General features: G+C 44.9%; 1 protein-coding gene across 1 annotated transcript in view; it reads left to right on the plus strand.

Moving 5' to 3' along the window:
• Positions 1–18620, plus strand: part of SYNDIG1 (synapse differentiation inducing 1) — an 83097-nt gene extending 64477 nt beyond the window's left edge. Inside the window, exon 4 of the mRNA XM_075497466.1 lies at positions 18319–18620. Coding sequence (XP_075353581.1) covers positions 18319–18477 — 159 coding nt within the window. The 3' untranslated portion in view covers positions 18478–18620. The remainder of the gene's footprint in view (positions 1–18318) is intronic.
• The last annotated feature ends 1791 nt before the right edge of the window (positions 18621–20411 follow it).

Genomic DNA, 20411 nt, shown 5'->3' on the forward strand with positions numbered 1-20411 from the left:
CCTCCTCACTTGCCACCACCTCTGGATGTGGCCCATCCTCTCCCATATCCTTTTGTGTAAACCTGCTGCTGCGTGAATGAGATGGGTCTGTTGCTCCTCGTCTCCCCTCACCACGCGGTTGAAATCGCTCTGAGCGAGTTCTGGAGACTTGGTCCCGGGGCAGACCAGATCTTTTTCGCTACTCTACTCTTACTCAGGGACCCACCTAAGAGGCAGGTTTTAACAACAGTCTGGCATTGCCTGCACCCTCCCTCTGTCCCCAGCTGGCTGAGCTCTTGGGAAAACCCTGGCGCGAGTAAACTCAAGATACGTGGTCCGTGAGCTGTCAGATCCCAAGGCACGCTGGTTCCTAGCCTGCCCGGGGCTGAGGTAGAGCCCATTAGCCGAGCCCACGATGCAGGCTGTTGTCCCTGTGCACTCGTTATTGCAAGCTGGGGCAGGCAGAGGGCACTGACTTGTGCACTGTCAGCAGCTCAGCTGATGGATGGGAACTCATGCTGCAGTAGTGTGGCATGCTGACCCCCACCACGAAAAATGGCATCCGGTATTTAACAGGCATGAAGGGTTTTCAACTGGGTTTTGCAGGAAAAGCAAAGGCAGGCTTATAGCATTCCTCTGCCTGCCTGTATATGATGGAGTAGTCCTGGACATGAGATGGCCAAACTAAAGGGACTTATATGTGAAAGGGGTTTTCTCCGCATCTGGCAGTTCATCCTGCCAGATGCCCAGGGTAGCACACTCTGCTCCCAGTACCTTAAAGGGAAGGGACTGGAGGGCAAGAAGCAGAGTCCTTTGAAATCAAAGGGAGCCTGCTCTGACTCCTGAGGTTTGCATTTCACAGAACGAGGCCTCTGTTCAACCTGGGTATCCTGCCGAGGCTTTTATCCCCCTTCACAGAAAGTGTGGCATATTGGTCGCATCCTCCCGCAGTGAGTGTGTTTGTGCATTCCCTGCCTCTCCGCAGCGGTCCCACTCGGCGCAGGACGTGCAGACAGGGACACGCACACAAATACACCGCCCTCCTGCTGACAGGGACCTGGCATCTCCAGCAGCCTTGACCTGTCTGCTGCTGGACAAGCCAACTGGCTGGAGAGGAGAGCTTTTGATTTTCATTTTTCGTTACTTTTGGCAGACACAGCAATGCCAATTAAATCATGCGGAGTGAGATACTTGCTGTATGTATGCAACAGAATGAAGGAGAGGGAAGGAGAAAAGAAACAGACTTCATGTTCTTGTTTGTACACTCTGGAATAATTTGGTATTAAAAAACTTGGCCAGGTTGTTGATGACCCCTCAGAGCCACTAAGAATGAACCTTATTAGCAATCTGTGCTCTCCCTGTTGGACAATCAGAACTTATGTTTGTATGCTAATGGGTTTCCACTGAGGAAGAGCTCTACTCCTGTGGAGCAGTTTGTTAAAGGGAGAAGAGGCCTTTGGGATGGCCTCTTCCTTCCACCAGTTATCATCAAAGCAGCAAATATTCTGACTGGGGGCCCCATGAATCAAAAATAAAATGGTCCCAGCACACCAATGTAAGAATTGCTGCAGCTTTGCTCCATCCTTCTCCTTTCTAGGAGATTCAGGGAGCAAGCCTGCAGCAAGAAAACAGTATTACAAGGTGGTTATTGCAGGCGTTAGTAAGATGCTGGATGAAGAGAGAGTACCAAAGCTAGAGAATCCTTGGGGATACATGGCTCAAGCCAGTTTGCTTTCTTCCTGAGGGCAGGAATAAGAGCTCACTCAGGCACGATGAAGGCACATTAGCAGGATGTTCTTGCCATCATGGAGGTGAAACCAGCAGCTCTGTTCTGCAAGACCTGCAGGGGTCCCTCACTTACTCTTTTGCTTAAGGCACGGCAGGTGTGGAGGCTCGCTGCGCTTTCTGTGATGCTAGCAGACAAACTGGGTTGGGAGAGGCTGTTATTAGTGCTCGGGCAGGTCACTCGCTCCTCACCAGCAGCTTTTCTGGAGAGCTCTCCTGATCTCTCTTTCTGCCCTGCTCACCGTGCAGCAGAAGGATGAGCAAAGCCTTTCCAGCTCACTCGGGCTGCTGCTGGGCTCCTTCCAGCTGCCCACCTCTGGGAAAGTAGTGCTGCTTCCTGGATGTCTTCTATACACCCACGCCCCAGCTCTGCAGAGAGCTCTTTTGTTGCTGAAACACTCAGCATAAGAATGCAACATACCACACCTTCCACCCTTCAGGCAGCCTGCACCCTTTTAAAGGGTGGAGATAATGTCCACGAAACGCAAAGGCAAAGGTAGGGTTGCTGTTTGGATAGAAGAAAGAGAGGGTGCACTAGGAGCAGAAGGGCAACAAGAGGAGCAGAAATGAGTTACAGGAGATCGAAGGGGAAGAAGTATACCAGGCAAGAGCAAGGGCTGAGATAAAGCCCTTTGATAGACTCACCACACATGCAAGCCCTGCACCACTGAAACACAGGACCGTCTGCCTGGGAGTACTGTAGTTGTAGGAGAGAGGACTTTTGTACACAAGAGGTTAGGGGCTGGTATCTGCTGGCATGACAACACTGCGATGTGCTATTGCTGGAGAACATGGAGTTCTTGTCTTGCAGACGCTGAGTCACAGGAAAGACAGAGCAGTCATTTCAGGGTGTTGACAGCTTAATACAAGGTTAGACCTTCCATTTCCATGCCAACAGCAACGGTGACAAATACAAATGAATTGTTCCAGGTCAGCTGATGAACTTTCCCCGTAGTGAAAAATGAGATCTTGTTGAGTCCTCCTCTACTGAGTATGGAGTTGAGTCAAGACACGAGCGTGCCTTCCAGTTTATTCAGCCTGCGCAGAGGTGTTGCTGGCATTAGTAGATGCCGGTGGGTGTCTGGGGAGGATGCCTGTCTTACAGCACATTTTTTTCTCCTTATTCATTCTTTTCCCATCCAAGGATGGTTTTGGGGGCTAGGCATGAAGGATGGAGAATATCTTCTTTGTACTGCAGTGATCACACCACCTACCAATGGCAGTTTCCAGGTCTCTCCCACAATACGAGCAGCCTAGCCAGGAATAATTTCCTTAGTATCCCCTTTCTAGGTGTTTTCCAAGGTAGCTTCAGGTGTGCATCCAGCAGCAGTTGCAAAATACCCCATAGGTCCAGACCACCTCTTCTCAGGAGTGTCGCTACTCCACAGGAGTTTGTTCACTTGACTTGGTTTGTTTCCCAGCCCCGACAAGACGAGCAGTTTCCTCAGAAAGGGTCACATTTATGAAGAAGCACATGTGTTGGTTACTGAAAAGCAATTAAAAATTGAATGCACAATTGGAGCCAAATATTTGAGCCAAATGAGAATTTATGCACCAAAGTTGTGTTGATTTGTTAAGATTGTGTGTGCGCATATATATATATATCTCTTGCATGCATTTCAGAAAAGAGTTGTTTTGAGAAATTTCTTGTCTCAGAAGGTTTTCAAAAACATTTTGGAAAGGTTGGAGCACCCCATATCAACACATTTTTCAAGCAGAACAAAACAGTTCTGCCTTTTTCATTTGGAAAGAAATTTTTCATCTGAAAGGTTTGGTTAATGTGTATATATAGGAAAAAAACCCAAAAGCTCAAAAGCAACATGAAGTATTTAAAAACTATCTATATAAACTGCTTAAATTAATTTCCATGATTTTTAAAAAATTCTGGTAGCACACGTTTGTGTTCCACACATTTTTTGAAACTGTTTTCTGCCCTTGGTCAGAAAGAAATGTCACTTTTTGTGCTCAGTCCCTTGTCTGTATCTCTGTTTAATCTTGAATGCAGTTTGAGTTGTTTTAAAATTATTAAAAGATCTCCTCCTTCTTCTTTTCTTCTCTTCTAGAGCTTTTAAAACCTTCCTCCTGAGTTTCTATCTTCTGGAATGTCACAGTTGTATTTTTCACGGGACTTGGGTCAATATTTTTTTGCCATGTAAATATAGAACCTATTGTAAAAGCAGTGATAACATTTAAAAAATGGAGGAGAGAAGAGAAAGAGAGAGAAAAGTAATTACATTTTGTTTTAAAATAAATATGTCTATCAGAAAGGCAAAAATCCACTGCCTTATTCCCATACTTGTTACCAGCTCAGAAGTTTCCGGTAAAAATGGGAACAGAAATCTGAGCAGAAAGCTTAAGGGAGCCAGCGGTTTGCAGTGCTTTTTGTGTACTTCAGTCAAGAATAAACAGGTTTTTTTGATCAAAATGTGGTGACTTTAGCTCTTACACTAAATAGGTGCAATTTTTATGTTAGCAAAATCAACAGTCCTTTGTTAAATAAATATAGGAATAGCATATTAGCATAATGGATTAACTCAGCGTATCACCCTGCATTATAAACCAACAATGCTGAACCCTCCTAAGAATACATGAAAATTCTGGGTCAGACCAGCAGTCCATCCAACCCAATAACCTGTCTCTGGTGATGCCATAAGCAGATAGGAAGAGAGGGTTTTAAGAACAGAGCAAGCATATGCTTCTGTAATACTTTCATGATGTTGTTCCAAATAATATCCACGATATGTGCATTGGTAAAATTTCAATGATGAATTCAGAAGTACAGCTTCTAATAGAACTTCCCCTTTGAGACAGTCCCGTGAAAGAAAACACTTTGCTGCTGAGTTCAAAAGGCAAAAGAAAATACAGTTTCACATCTCTGTTGTCAGAGGTAGCAGTATATGGAGATGACAGAGTCCTTTATGTGCTTCTTCAATATGTTTCAGGGAATCATGCATAAGAAAAAAAAAAAGTATATGCAATTAAATGAAATGTTTTACTTGACCAAACCAAGACATTTTGTTTTATGTAGGGAGGAGATGTTAATCATTTTAAACAGAAGAGAAAGGTAAACACATCAGATTTTTAAAATCAAATTAAGACACCTAAGTGTCTGCCAGAAAGAGTTAATTTTGCCCAGGGCTGTTCCCTGTCACTGCTCATAGGGGATCCCAGAGCTTTGAGACACCTGAAACAAGACTTTCATGACACCCCGCTGGGTTTGCTGCTGTCATCTGGGCTTGACACCAAAGTCAAGAGACAGGAAAGTGCTGACTATGAGAGCAGGGAGCTGCTGCTGGTGCCGGGGAATGGTGGTGGGTAGAAAGAGAAGGGACTGAAGTTTGGGCCCTGCTTTTTTCCCCTGGGCTCTGTAGGGCCATGCCTGGCACTTCCTACTTGCCCTTGGGAAAGCAGACCATCAGCGATTTGCAGGAATTGAATTTACGGCTCGCTGCTGTTCAGCTATCTTGCAGCTCTATCATCTGCAAGAGCATTCCCGATGCAATCAATAGCAAATCAAGGCTAGGCATTTCCTTGCTGGTACCATACACACATAACCCATACACTTGGGAAATTTGCAGCTTGTATTAATTTTTTGTGGCCTTTGTAATTGTCTGCCTGCCTGTCCATCTGTCCATCAGCCCTCACTGATAGCTTTTCAATCCATTGGCCAATTTTGCTCATCAGGTAAGCAGAACAGTAGGGCTTCCATAGATGATGAAGTCCATTTATTGTCCAGCTAAGCAGGGGGCAAAGTGAGGGATGCTCAGCCCATCCCATTCCTCGTGCTGGGCAGCTCTCCCGCACCATCCAAGCTGCATGGACACACTAGCTATCTGGCATTCCTGCAAGGGGGGGGTCCCGTCAGGGTTTCCCGCTGTGTCAGATGCACCCTTCTAACAGCAGACCCCAAATTAATTCAGAGTCACTTTCCTCTGGGTGCTCCTCAACGAAGCTCCTTGCCTCTTTTCAAAAACAGTCTGTCTTCAAAGGGAAGAACAGCCTCGTTCATACTCTGGAAGTTAACTTATTGCAGAGCTGACTGATACAAAAAGCTCTGGGAGTGTAAACTGATTTGCCTCTTAAAGCAATACAATTAAACCAGCAAATATTCTGTGTAGACACTCTCTGAAACCTTTGCAATTTAGTTAGATTTCTTTCTGATTGATGTTAAAATAAAAGAAGTTTAGTGGCCTCGGGATATCTCTCAGAAGCCTGAGTTTGCTGCAGCTTCTGCCTTTCCTTGCAGGATCACACCACTTCTCACTCCCTGCCTCCGTTTCCCTGTTTTTACATGAAGGTGGTTTGGCTGATTTAAAAATCTGAATAAAAACTGGGCATTATTCTTTAATTTAAATGAAACCAAGGGACCAGAGTGAAGAATGGAGAGGCTGGAGAGGCATTGGTTAATGCCAGCAAGTGATCCAGGCTCCGTGCAGCAGTATGCTCTGTCTCTGCTCATCTGGAGCACTCCCCAGCACAAGCAAGGCTAGACTTCCAAGTCTCCTTGATATCAATGTTAAAGGAGAAGCTGCTGCCCAAGCATGCACACACCACTCAGACTTTAACTGCTGGGACCAGAGCCCCTTCGCAGCGGGCAGCTCCACGGAGCTGACGGGTGCCCCTTTTCAACTCCTCGCTCACACACACGCTCACTCTCGGGTGCTTTCTCTCCCCTCGGGCTCGACCCTAGATTTCCCCAGAGCAGGATCCCTGATACAACGTACGCCGGATAAATTTATTGAGTGGTACAGCGGTAAAAACAGCTCAAGCTGGATGCCTCCGGAGAGGGACCCCGAGCAAAGAAATCCCTGGGCAATTATACCCTTACAATCTAAGTTCCCTCACGCGACAGTTCGGGCCAATAGTAATATTAGGGTCTGGGGTCTTCCCGTTCTTCATTGGGTCCTTTCCTTGTCTCTAGGTGGGCTGTTTCTTTTCTTATCTCTAAGGCTGCAGCTTCTGCTGACAATTGTAGCTTCCTTAGCTCTCTGGTTTTCACCGGTTTGGGGCCCTTCCTTCATGTAGCTAAATAAAAGTTCAGTATATGGTCAGCATATCTAGGTGAAAGTTCACAGCTTGCAGCCTAAGGCTTTAGCAAGCCTTGCTACTAATGCTATGTATTCGATGCCGTTTGAGCTGGAAAGTGACTACTGCAACATCAAGCCTTACCATCTACCTACTGAGGTGCAAATCCTCAGCCACCACAGGTCGCAGCAGCTGATCTTGGTGGGAATTTGGTCCTAGGCATGAAATAGCATTTTCCAATGAGAAGTATATAAAAGACACGGATATCTCTCCAGAGGATCTTGCAAGCTCAGAAACACTGTAATTTTGAGCCCTGTTCTGTAGCCACATTGGATCAACATGGATCTTTCCAGTGTCTCCAAAGGACTGAGAACCGGGCCTACTGGCATTGGCAGGAAACTTTCTTTCAGTTTGGCCTCATTCCTGTCCACATGGAAATGAAAGGCAAACTCCTGATGCTTTATTCAGGCCGGACTCGAAGAGGAGCATATCCCCACAAGTTATTCTCCTTGCAAGAGTGCTGCAGGATCATCAGGCTCTTAATTACTTGCTGTTGTCTCCAGTTATAAAGCAAATCCACTGAACTTTCTGGCATACTGAAGAGATGGTATGTTAAAACACACACAGCCTGTGACCCTGGTTGCCGCCAGGATTTTTTCTGTTGGGTTAAATGTGTTGGGAACCCAAGAAGAGCTTTCTCCCAGCAAGTGCTTGTCAGGCATTTTCCTCATATCCCACTCAACACAATACATGGAGCACCTTGGAGCAGCAGGGTTGTTGCTCCATATTAATCACCCCTCTGGTCATGTGGTCCCTTATGTCTGTCTGCTAAAGCCAGTTGCATCACTTATGTTGCTTCTCCAGGAGAGGGGGAGAAAAGGGGATTAAGGTTTAAAGAGAACAAATAAGTGATACAAGAAAAAAATACATTTTTGAGGTTTTGTTCTCAATACTGTGTTTCTTGTGGGCTTCAAGAAAGTAGAAGGAATGGAAAGGGGAGAAAGGGTCTTGTCACATGAAAGAGGTAGTCTTCATCATTTGATCTCTGGTGACTTTATGGACATGCCTTAAGTACCCTATCAAAAAGTTGAGTTCATTCAAGGTAAATCTGCTCCTTGGAGAAAGAGGAGTAAGTTACCTCACAATCACTGTCACATGCTGCAGAGTCCACAGTGCCTGATAACTTCTTGCCCTACTAATTAACATATCAAATGACAAAATATTTCTCAGAAATGGCTTGGGTTGAGTCTTCTGCCTAGAAAGATGCCACCACAGCATCAGTGGGGATCAGAGGATTGCAGACCTTGCAGGCTGGTCTGGCAAATGGTACCCCAAGGAACAATCCTCTGGAGACACTTTCATATAACTGAGGTGGTACCCACCGCACATGCTGGGAAAAAAAACTGTCCTAAGGAAACCAGGCTCTGCAAACAACAGATCGGAAAGAGCTACTCTGAATGTCCTCAACACATGAAATTGGGAGTAGATAAAGAACAGTGTAACACAGATTACATATAGAGAAATCATGGGTCATTGTGACACAAAGCTGAGAAAGCTACTGATATCAACAAACAAGGGTGAATCTTAGCTCAAGAATTCTTAATCTTGCCTCAAAATGTCATTAATGACCTATTAGATAGGAGATTGTATAATTCACTTACTTAAAACGCAGAGATTTAGTTTCAACTCCAATAGGGGCACCTGCAGGTGAGAAAATTGAGAGTTCATAACTGGTGGAACTCATTCTCTGATCAAATCTGTTCCTGTCAGGTGGAGAAACCACCCCAGAGATACTTTGAAACCTGCAGGGTCTCTGACTCTTTTTCCCTATTCTTGTCCTCCCCCAAGTGTGGCTCAGGGTGCCCAAGACAGAAACCCCCATCACCTCCCTGTCCCACCACCCCTTTCTTGTCTGTTCCCAGGGTGGGAGGTGGGGGTCCAGGGCTGAGATCCTCTCCGGCAGCACTGTGCAGCATCTTCTACCCTTTCCTCTGCTGTGTGACTTGTGTTGGAGGGAAGAGAGCTCGGGGCCACTGCAGTGAATGTAAAGTACCCACTGACATGGCCTTCCTTCCATCACAAATGGGGAAGAGGAACAGAGGCAGATAGAAGGAACCAGACCAAAACAAAGACAGGTCATGCCAAATGGCACAGAGCTGGTGCCTCACCGTGTTCCTCTCGCTTGGTACTGTGGACGTTTTGAATTGCAACGATACCACATAATGGGCTGCTCATCTACCCCAAGGGATGGCAAATTGGGCCAAAATGATGAGCCCCCAACTTGGAACTGGGGATTGATGCCACTGCTCCACGAGACACATGGCTTGGTGTGGGGTCATGTGGCCATCCTCATGGACAGAAAAGGTCCCAACGGTGAGGTCTAAGATCCACAACTACCCAGGTTGGGACCATGCACTGCATCTTGATACAAATGGAGTTGGAGGGTCACGGCGCAGTAGGCTTGGATGTGGACAGAGGGAATCCACTCTCTACACCAACCTTATATAACAAGATAGAGGTAGAAAGATATGAATGCAGCTTTTTCCAAAACCTATCTCCAGCAGGTCCTTCAGCAGAGCCCTAACAAAGTCATCACAGGGCTCTAAAAGCCCTGCTTTTGCCTGTGAAACAGAGCAAGAAATTTCTCCAGCCATATTTGTGTATAAACAAATTGACAGTTGAATAACACCTTGCACAACTTTGTACAACTATCAAGTCTTCACAAAATCACAGAATGGTTGAGATTGGAATTGACCTCTGGAGGTCATCTAGACCATCCTCCCTGCTCAACCAGGGTCAGGCAGAGCAGGTTGCTCAGGACTATGTCCAGTGGGGTTTGGATATCTCCAAGAATTGAGACTCCACAGCCTCTTGGTGACCTCTGTTGTTGACCACACACCAGATGCAATGTCAAGAGACTCTGACAGTCCTGAAATGCAGACTCATCTATGGCACTGTCCAGTTCATCTCAACCCAGACCCTGTGACAGGGGTAGGGGCACCACGGGCCAAATGTACCTTGTGATGTCCCCTGAGCTGAGGTCAACTTCTTGCCACTCACAAAATGGAATCTGAAAACTAGGAATTGCTTCCAGATTTCCCTTCCTGAGTAATGCTCACATTTTAAACTCTGTGTCTTCAAACAATGAAGAAACAAACAGCCATCTAAATGGGAAAAAGAAAGGAGCCCCTTGGGACTGAATTGGTCAGTAATAATTGGTTGATAAACTTAAGCGGTATGTAGGTAGCTGCATCCAACCTCTAGGCAGATCATGTATATATCTATATGTGTGGACACAACCCATGTCAGCTGTGTCTAAGGCTGTGTGGGCACATGTCTCTGTGTGTGTAAACTAGGCTTCACCACATGTCACCTTTCTCAAGTTTTCTTCTCCTCTTTCATTACAAAATGGTAGCATCTGCTTGAGGGCTAGAAGGGAAGTGGAGGGGCAAAATCATCTTCTTTACCATAAACATCCAAATTCGTGTATATGTCAGGAAAACAGAATTGCCCTCATATCGCAGGCTGAGGTCTCATTCTCTCAAGTGCAATCAAATGAACTGCTGTCGCTGTGGAACTTGTCTAAAAACATCTCTCTGCATTTTGCTCATTCAGGCCTTTTACGCCTGCTGTTCTCATTATTATGCTCTTGTTTTTCTGAGTGCCGAAATCTCACTTGAACATTTATAGTTTTATCTGCACTTGAATACACAATCAAACACCACAGGCAGCACCAGCCGGGAGCTGAATCATGTCCTCATCTATGTCATATTTTCAAATTCCAGCAGAAAACATTGATACCAAAATGATCTCATGGCTCAACCCCAGATGTTACGAAAGTTGATCATGCAGAAGAGGCAGACTCATGCTGGTCTCCATTTACACCCTCTTCTCCCAATTCATACTCTTTTCTCCTGAGCCTTTCATGGGTTTCCAGGGATAAATATTGTTCCCAATACATCTCCTTCCACCAACACAGCATCATTTAATTTGGTGGCAGTAGAAATCCCTTTACTCACTCACTTGTTTTCATCTGCCCCATCACCGTTCAGGAGCTTGGTGGGATTTTGGCCAGTCTGGAAGTTCCTATGCTCTTGGAGAGCAAAGAAGGTGATGCTTACAAAGAAGGAAATGCCACTTGAAGGGCTTGCTGGAGTAACATTTGGTTAAACTACACTTGTCCTTGAAGTGCAATACAAGAGACTACTCCAAACACAGGATGACCACCAGCCTGTCCGTTTCACTGCCCGCACACAGGTGGCTGTTCGTGCCTCCACTGTGATAAGCCTGTTGTTTGTTTCATTGCGTTGCTGAACAGTCATTGTAAGGAAGGGGCTGAGGCAGGTCAGAGGGGCTGCTGATGGGAAGCAGCAAGTGTCCGCTGTAAGGCACTCACATTGCACAGTGCTATGCTCTGGCCACTGAGGGCACAAGCCTATTTACTAGAATGAGGATTCATTATTGAAAGAAATCCTTCAGGGGTAAGTTTTCACACTGGATTTTGTTTTGTCACTCTGAGGTGCAGCAGAGCACTTAAGACATCTGGCAAAGCCTCGAGCAAAGCAGCAGCAGCAGCTGCATATGCCAGTTTATCCCCTCTCTGTGTGTTAATGAAACTCTGGTGACATCCCTGTATCATCCTTTTGTCACTGCTACCCAAGGACTCACAGTATCTCAGCATTGCCCCAGGGGAAGTTACAGGTAGGCTAGGCATTTACTGTCTCAAGGTCCTTATCAGCCATCTCAACTGGATCTCAGTGCTACCAGACAGTGAGAGAGCAGGTTATGGTCAAGATCTTATGCTCTTTCTCTTCTAAATGCTCAAGGTGGGGTTGATCCCTCACTGAAGGAAAGCCATCAGTCCCAAGCAAGTTATCTAGTCTCTACCTATCAACACTGGAGTGTGGATGGGAATTTCCTGAAGATAATCCAGCAATTGGTTTTGGACACTGCAGTCTGAAGGCTAGATTAGACTAGGTTGGATGCCTTCCTTTGAAGAGGAAAAGAAACTTAAGCATCAGTAGAGATTAAGTCCAACATTGAGTCTAGGAGGTTTGTGTTTAGAAGTGCCTATCTGTTTAGAAGTGCCTGCATTTCAGGTGACACCTGCTTCCACTGTTTCCACAGTAAGTTCCAGACAGGGAATGGCTGCTTGAGACTTGTGTCCATTTCCTGGGCCAACTTCCCAGCAGAAATGATGGAAACCTCCAGAAGAGCTCTTTGGTACCTGAAAGGCAAGTTGCCACAGGCTGAAGTTTCTATTATACTATGGGCATAATGGAATTTGCAAATGCCTGACAGAGCAAAGAACCATTTGTGATTTATTTAGATCACCGTTTCTGCCTGTGGAACTGTTTGATGGGACTCCATAGTCCCTTTGATGCTCTCCTCAGGACTGAAAACTCTCCTGCCACGTCCCAACCCCTACGCCAGGTGTGTGCCAGCCCCACGCTTTCCCCTGCTGACTGGCACCTCCCTGCTGTCATTCATGGTTCAGAGGCAAATCCTGACTTCACCCTTTTCGCATCTGTAAGCTTAGCAAAGACTCTGGAGTCTTTTTCTCACCGCCAGTGAAAATAAGTGGTGTAAGCCTGAAGGTGAAAGATATTGCCCAGAAATTTGAGATCAGCAGAAGTAGAAATCAGGCAGGTTAAAAACAACAGCCAGAGCTTTTGCCTAGAAGAGAGATAGGAGAAGATATGGGAGCAGAAGCATTTTCTGTATGAGTTACTCCTCATTCTGTGGCATTTTTTTGCATGCCACTTGAAGAATGAAGACTCAGGGTCTGGCCAGTGGCTGCATAGAGACTGTGCATCCCTGCTCCCTGCTGGCCATTTCTTCCCATGAAGTGAAAAGAAATCCTCCCATCACCTGATCAAAGGGGTCAGGATACCCTCTTCTCCTCCTACATGGAGCCATTCCTGCTCTCCAGCCTCAGGGAGATGAAGCAGGATTAATAATTGTGACCAATGCGTTTCTTGTTTTCAGATACAGCATACCAGAAGGTATTTTGTGAGTATGATATATGAGTCACTGTGGAATGCAGTAGAATTTTTTGGCCTTGCAGCTGTGGAGGCACAGTATTCATCTTCTCTCAGCCTATAAAACATGCAGCCCAGAGACATGATGAATATGTTTTGCAGAAACTCAAGTGGAAACTCCAGGGAAGTTCCTTGAAAGCGTTTCTAAACAACAAGACATTCGTTTTGTTAGTTAAACAAAGTAAGATAAACCTTCCAGATCTCCTTAACTCTTCTTCCCCCACCCCTCCTCACTTTCCTGGCTTACTTCCAAAGCCTCTAAAGAGAGGATTGATTGGGGGCTGGTATTTGCTCAAGCCTCTATTTTCAGCTTTGGAGTACCAAGCCTTCATCACAACCTGTGCCAGTAGGTGGCAAGTTGATAGTCATATCTGGGCATCCAGAGGACACAAACCAAGGGAAAACCAAGACGCAGGGGTAGTCCAGTGATACAAACCCTTTGCAAGAAAAGTATCTCATCTTCTGGCTGTGCAGTGAGGGAACTTGCCTGGTGCTATGTGATGAATATCCCCCACTCATAACTCATCCCATGTCTTGCACTCGTCCCCTGCTCTGTTTATCAAACCTGTTGGTCCTGCTGCTGCCCAAAGACTGTATTAAATTGGTTCATCAATCATCTGGCTGCCAGCCACAGTCTTGCCAGGGAAGGGAAGAAACGAATAGATAGAAGTACTGTAAAACTCCACAGGTAATATAATTCTGATTAGGAAAAGTGCTTACTTCTGCAGCCACTTTTAAGCCCATTGGAATAGCTGTTTGTATTCCTTACTACTTAAATTAAGGCACTTAGCTTGAAGAGGCTGTAGTGAATCAAGCCCTTTGTTCGTAGGGCATTTGGATCTTCATTCTTGCACCAGTCGTGGCTGCATTACCCTCAGAGTCAAGCATGATGGATGAATTAATACCAGCTAAGTATTCAGCACAGTAATATTCATAGCTGGGGCTTGCTTTTCAGGGGAAAGAAGTAACAAAAGCAAATATTGCTTTAGTGAGGCTGGAGCCGAGTCTGCCAAGAGGAGCTCACAGAAACCCATTTCCAGGCTGGGTATGAATGGCTGGACAAACAGTGCCTTTGTACCATTTGGCACATCAGCCCCAGGGGCTTGGCAAGGGCCCTGGTGGTGCATGCTACCCCATCCCCACCTCTAATTGAGTAGAAACACCTGGATGGATGCAGGGCTTTGTCATTTCCCACCAGGCTTCTGAGTAGACTGGGGTGCCTGTGGCACCCAGGGGTGCACATAGCATGTCCATCACGGGCACTGTGGGCATCCAGGATGGGGCTGTGTAGTGAAAACGGAGACAGCATCAGTCTAACACATCCTGCCTTGCGCTAGTTTGCAGACTAGCATGCCATAAATGTGACTTCATTTTTAACAAAAATTTGGTTCCTTACTCAATGTTTTTATCTGAAATACTTTTTTTTTTAAAAATTAGCTAAAATGGATTTTTTTTCTTTTTCTGAGCACTTTTAACCACAGTGGCATTGTGAAAACATTTATCGTTTGACCCAAAAACGTGTCAGAAAGGAAGGCTGAGTTTGTTTTGATGCCTGAGGTCCCAGTCTTGTGACTGGCAGCAATTACCAAGAAGGGTCCGCAACAGATATTGCTCTCTGCACTTGCACCTATTTTGGCTCTGGAGACTTGAATTGCTGCATCTGCTTCTCTGTCTGTGGTATTTGATCATGGGCTTAGGTGGCCAGATCTTAGTAGAGGACTGGACTTGTCTAAATAGGAAAGTTTTATCTTTCAGCTAGCAGTACCCAAGATACAGACACTGTGAAGACAAGTGAACAGCCTGACCACTGTCTGCATTTAGATGTCTTGGTTTCTTTTTAGGTTTAATGACCATTGTTTTCACCTTTTCTACCACAACAAGGAAAAGCTGGTGAAACGGGGTCTGACTGGGCTCTCTGATCTACACAAGACATTTCTTGTCCTCATTTCCCACGTGGAGTTTGCTAGACCACAGGCATCCCTGGTGTGGAAGCCCCCAAACAGAGTGTCACTTCTCTGTGTCAGGCATCAAAGGGTCTGGGTCATAAGCTGTTGGATGAGTACCAAAACCAAGGGAGTTCCTCAAAACACACAGAGATACCAAAGATCTGATCCATGTTTTAAAAGAAAGTTCAAGAAAAACTGCCTATTAGTTGCCAGATGCTAACGTATTAAAATTGGCCTCAATTGCATTTTGTGTACTAACTGTTTAAGATAAACAGATCTGTTTAGCTTAAACCTGCAGAAATGCTGTAATTTGCATATAGTGACATCGGGGAGTAATGGGATTGTTTTGCTAATTAGGAAATATCAACAAAGAATTTTCTTAGTGATAAGCAAATCCTTTCAGACTGGTTGTACATCGATGGAGGATGGTTTCTGTGTTTGTGATTTCTCCATCTCAATGGAAACCTTTCTGAATGGATTAAAGGAGGAATATAAAATTGTCTTTCCCATGTGCCCTTACCTATGCATTCTACATTCAGAATTTGACATAGGAGGGAATTGATTTTGCTAAGTCACAAAGTATGCATTAGGTTAAAAGAACAAAACCCACTTGGATTAGGTAATTTGTTGGAAACTAGAACTTCTGTGAAAGTGCATGCCTATTCCCCAAGCAAAATCAAGCTATATCATAATGACAGGAGCTGCAAAATTCAGCAACTCTATGGCAGCACGTGACTAATACGTGCTGGTTTTGGATGGACTAATACGGATGGATAATACCATCTGGTTTTGGCTGGGCTGAAAATTTTAATGGGAAGTTGGATTTTCACCATAGGTGCAATCCTTTTACAAAGGTCAGGGCTGTCCTCAAAGAGCTCATCAAGAAAAAAAGCTGTTCTTTGTGAGCAGGTTTGTCACTAGGTTGAAGATCCTATCAGAAAAAAGGCTATTAGTGCTCAACAAATCAGCCTTCTGAATCCCTTTGGGTCGCTTAACACATCATTTTGGGTAGATCTGACCTCTTTTATTGAAACCAATCCAGATAGACTGTCAGGTTTTCAGATTATTTGACATTTTGGTTAATGGTTTCTTTTCCCTTTGAGTTTTCATCTATTTTTAAGTGAAAAAATACTGTTTTGAAACTGTACAAAGTTTCATTTCAAAGAGGTCAGCCCAAAGTGTTGCAGAATTTTCCATAACATAATGTGACATTTCAGAAATGTCAAATTGAAATGTTCCAGCATTTTCAAACTTTCCCTCCATTTTGTGGGTTGAAACTGTTTACCTCAGTTTATCCAAAGGCTCAAATAGCTTCAGTGCTGTGCATTTACCTTCACCTGACAAATCCGACCTAACTTCTGTGAATAGGAACCTCTCTGTTCAAGCCTTTTATTAATGCTATGATGGGTAGCAGATGCTTGAAGAAAATCTTTGAGGAGAGCTGAATGACCAACTCTTTCTAAAGCTTTCTCTGCTTTCCTTGCCAAGACTTTTAAGCAACCCTAAGAAATATTTCCATCATCCCCAAAGCCCCTGGCATTCTTCCGGAAAGGGCTCTTCTTTTGAGTGTTTGTTGAGGTCCCAGACAAGAAGCTCATGAAATTCCTGGTCACCCTGCTGAGAGGCCTGGCCGGACATCCTTTGCAACGTGGGTAGGATGCCTTCCCCATCTAAACTAAAGGACATGACACTAGGTGTAAACCTGAGAGTTGTTTATATGTTACGGCTTTGAAATGATTGTTTTCCTCCTGCATGCAGCCTAGTCTCCCTCTCTTTTCATGTGTATTGTTTGACATTGTTTCTGCCTGAAACATTTATAAGGCATTATGCTTAAAAAATTAGGTTGATGAATGAGAAGAGACGGTTCTCCTAATAAAGTCATTGACAGAAAGGCCAGAAGCCTTTTTTTCAGTGTGGAAGCTTGTCATTTGGCTGCTGTAAATTTCTCCGAGTAGCAAGACAGTAAAAAAAAGACAAAAATAGAGCAATAGATGACACTGAAGCAGAATGTGTCCCAGCAAATCGAGCATTTGTGGAGACATACAATTAAAGCATTACGAATTCCTCGCTCATTGTAACAAGGGAACAAAAGCAATCTCAGAACTTATGGAGCTCATATGCTTCTACAAGACCTTTCTTGTAGGTGACAGATCTCTTACTGGCTGCCAGGTGACCCTGCTGATATCACACCATGGTCTATAAAAATGATGTCCTCCTTTCAGCATGCTGCAAGATTGAGACCCACTGAAATGGCATTAGGTGGTCTTGTCAATGGGTAGATCAGTCCAGTCCAATTTTAGCTTTCCTTTGCCTGTTTTGTGCAGGGATTTTGCTTTGTCTTGGCTCCTGGGCTCGAAGGTGCCTGGAAGGGGTGTTAGAAGAACTGGTATTTGTATACTTCTCAAACTCCAGATGTAGCTTTCTGCAGTGGCCATCCTGTTGATGTCAGTGTGACTGTGGGATCATCACAGGAGACAGTCCCCACTCAGCTGTGATTCCGCTTTCTGTGTTCATTATTGACAGCTGTACTAACAAGCTGTAACTTTGTGAGGTTCACTGTGCTCAAGCCTAAATGCCTTGCATATAACTTTGGGAACTCCAGCTGATCAGGTTGAATTCAAGGCACCTGCTTGGGTACTCAGAGCTATATAGAAGATGTGATACAATTACCAGAGCTTTGGATTAGTCTTCTGAGATACTGGGAACCGTAGCAAAAGACATGAAAGCCACTTTAACACCATCCAGCTGAATGCACCACCCCCAAGAGAGAAGACCATGGCTGCAACACCAATGGCCCCAGTAAGCATGTGCGTCATTCTTCTGATAATCAAGGGAACTGCCCTGCTTGTATGCGTAAGTGTTCATCTGAATCAAGGCTGAAAGAGTGTCTACTAGCTCTGGCTTCCTACGTGTTTGTCCTGCACTGAAGCTCAGGCCTAAGGTGGATGCAAGGTAACCGGTGGTGTCTGGCCTCTCTGTGGTGGTGAACCCTGGGCCAGTTGTTCCACCTAGTCACTATGCTCAAAAGCACTGCACTGGAAGGGAAAATTCAGCCTCTCTTGTCCTTGTCCAGGTAAGAACAGATTGGCCATTTCAGCTGACTTGGAAGAATGTTTTTGTGCAAGTGGCACATTTAAAGGGCTTTTCCCTTGTTACCTTTCCCAGCCAGGCTGGAATCCAGCCACCTCACAGAAGCAGGATTGTAGCTCTGTCTGGAGGGGACATGGCAGACCCTTGGCTCACAGCCCATCTGTCCACATTCTCAGGGGAGGCTGAGCCGTCTCAGGAGTCATCGTGATGCATAGTATTAAATCCTAGGATATGTTTAAGCTTAAAGGCACTTAGAAGTACCACTTGACATGCCAGTGGTTCCATCATCCTAATTGTGCAAATAACCTCATTCGACTAAAAAAGTATTTGATTTCCAACCAGTTTACTGTCATATCCCAGGATCATGTTTCAGCCAACAAATGAGCATCACATCTTCCTTTCCAGATGAAACAAATAAATATATTGCATTGTTGTTGTTGTATATCTTGCAGACAAACAAAGCAGTAGCCAAGGGGGACTTCCACCATGCAAGCTCCAGCTCCCGGCGAGCACTCTTCCTGGCTGTCCTGTCCATCACAATCGGAACTGGCATCTACGTTGGGGTGGCCGTGGCTCTTATTGCCTATCTGTCCAAAAACAATCACTTATGAGCCTCAGGAAAGGGGGAGAACCAGCCACCCAGCACCTGCACTGCAGAACTCCCCAGCAGATCAGACTGCATGATTTTCCAAAAAGATCAAGAGACAAACACCCTCTGGGGGCAGGTACAGGATAAGATGGGCTTGTGCATTATTGTAGGGTGGGAAGCTGGCTGTGGGGGGGATAGTTCCATCATTTGCGATGCACAAGTCTTGCTTCTCTTCATGAACCCCCGTACAAGGAGAAAGAAGGAAAGAAGGAGAGAAAGAAAAAGAAAAGAGAGAGAGAAAAAAAAACATAAGGAAGGCAGTTGGGGGAGGTGTGGAGAGGGGTGTTTTGCCTTTGTCTTCTTTGCAATATGGTGTTTACAAGAAGCTGGCAAACTGAGCTGTTCTCTTAATACCTTCTTGGTCACCTGAACTTTGCAGCCAGCATGAGCTTGTGCTTAGTTTGCTTGTTAAGCACGGCACTGGGATCTGGGAAAGCATGGACAGTGGCTGGTTCTCTGAAAGAGCAATATAACAACAGGAGGAAGAATATGTTTTCTGTTTTTTGAATGCAGGACTCATTTGCCTAAGAGCGAAGCAGAGACCTCAGCATAGAATGGTATTGCCTACTCTTCTTGTGTGGGTAGGTTTCCATGGAAAGAGAAAAGGAAATAAAAAATATTTTTTCTTTCCTATCCTTGTTTTTGGATTAAGATGTGACCCACAGGCCTACACAATGCAGAACAGCTGAGGTTACTGCATGACTTGGCTCTGCAGACTGAGTGTGAGGTCAAAGTAGCATGGGATCCGTTGTAAAATGAATTCCTCCATCCAGTCACATCGTGATAATGGCACATTCCTGTGGTGTATTGCTCGTCTGGGTTGCTCGGCCTTACTGTGGAGACCTGCAGTCAATGCAAGAAACCTGGGGTAAAAAATGCAAACTGAAATACTAATGAATTTTAAATTAAAAATCATGGTAAAGCATGGGAATTAACGAGGGGAAGGAACGCTTCATACATTTCTGAGGTACTGCTCATACACAGAGCAGTGAAGGAGACCACTCAGATTACAAGCTCACAGCTCATCGTGGACCAGGGACGCAGTATAGCCATGGAGAGACAAGCATGTCCCTCGATAAGCAGTGCAATGGTACATTGTAAGGGAATTGAGCATTGTCCTTACTTCACTGACTGAAATGATACATTTATTTTCTTCTTTACTCCTTCCCCACAGTCACCCTTTTATTTTTTTGTCTTACAGATGTACCACTTCATCCCACCAAGGGTGTATCAGCATAGATATATATGTATCTACATATATATATACAGAGAGAGAGAGAGAGAGAAACTGATCAAAACAATAAGCATTTTATTATTCACTACCTTGTGTTTTACAAACATAATTTCTTTACCCAAGAATGTCATCAAGGACCTTTTTTTCCAACTCTGTATTGTGTGTCAGCTTTGCTCTGGGACAATTTCTTTATTCTGTTTTGGGGTTGGCGCTATTTTGGTTTTAACTTGAGTTTTTTTATTTTAGGGGGAGGAGGACAAACACATCCAAAACTATTTTTCTGCTAGTTATACAGTTTATTAAAACACATGGTATACAGCTGCTGGTGCTCCGTGTGACACTTTCTTTGGACGGACGTGAAGTGTTAGACTGAGTGAAAATTGCCCCAGTACCCCGAGTTCAGCCACCTGGAGAAGTACCCATATGGACCATTCCATACTGTACCTGGACCCAAAAGTGTATTGCAGTCACTGACAATTCTTCTTTTGCATTGATTTGTTGGGCTTCAAACTAAGCCTGGAGACTAGCAATGTACTCGTCGTCATCTTTGTCAGTTCTGAGCCAGCGCTAAAGCTGAGGCCCCAGTAAATGCAGGTCTTTGGCCAGGTTGCCCTATTAGGGTAAAGTCAATTCTGTGGTTCTTCCCCTTCAACTGTTTTTTT

Source organism: Mycteria americana, chromosome 3 (genome assembly GCF_035582795.1).
Source record: "Mycteria americana isolate JAX WOST 10 ecotype Jacksonville Zoo and Gardens chromosome 3, USCA_MyAme_1.0, whole genome shotgun sequence".
NCBI classification, from domain to species: Eukaryota; Metazoa; Chordata; class Aves; order Ciconiiformes; family Ciconiidae; genus Mycteria; species Mycteria americana.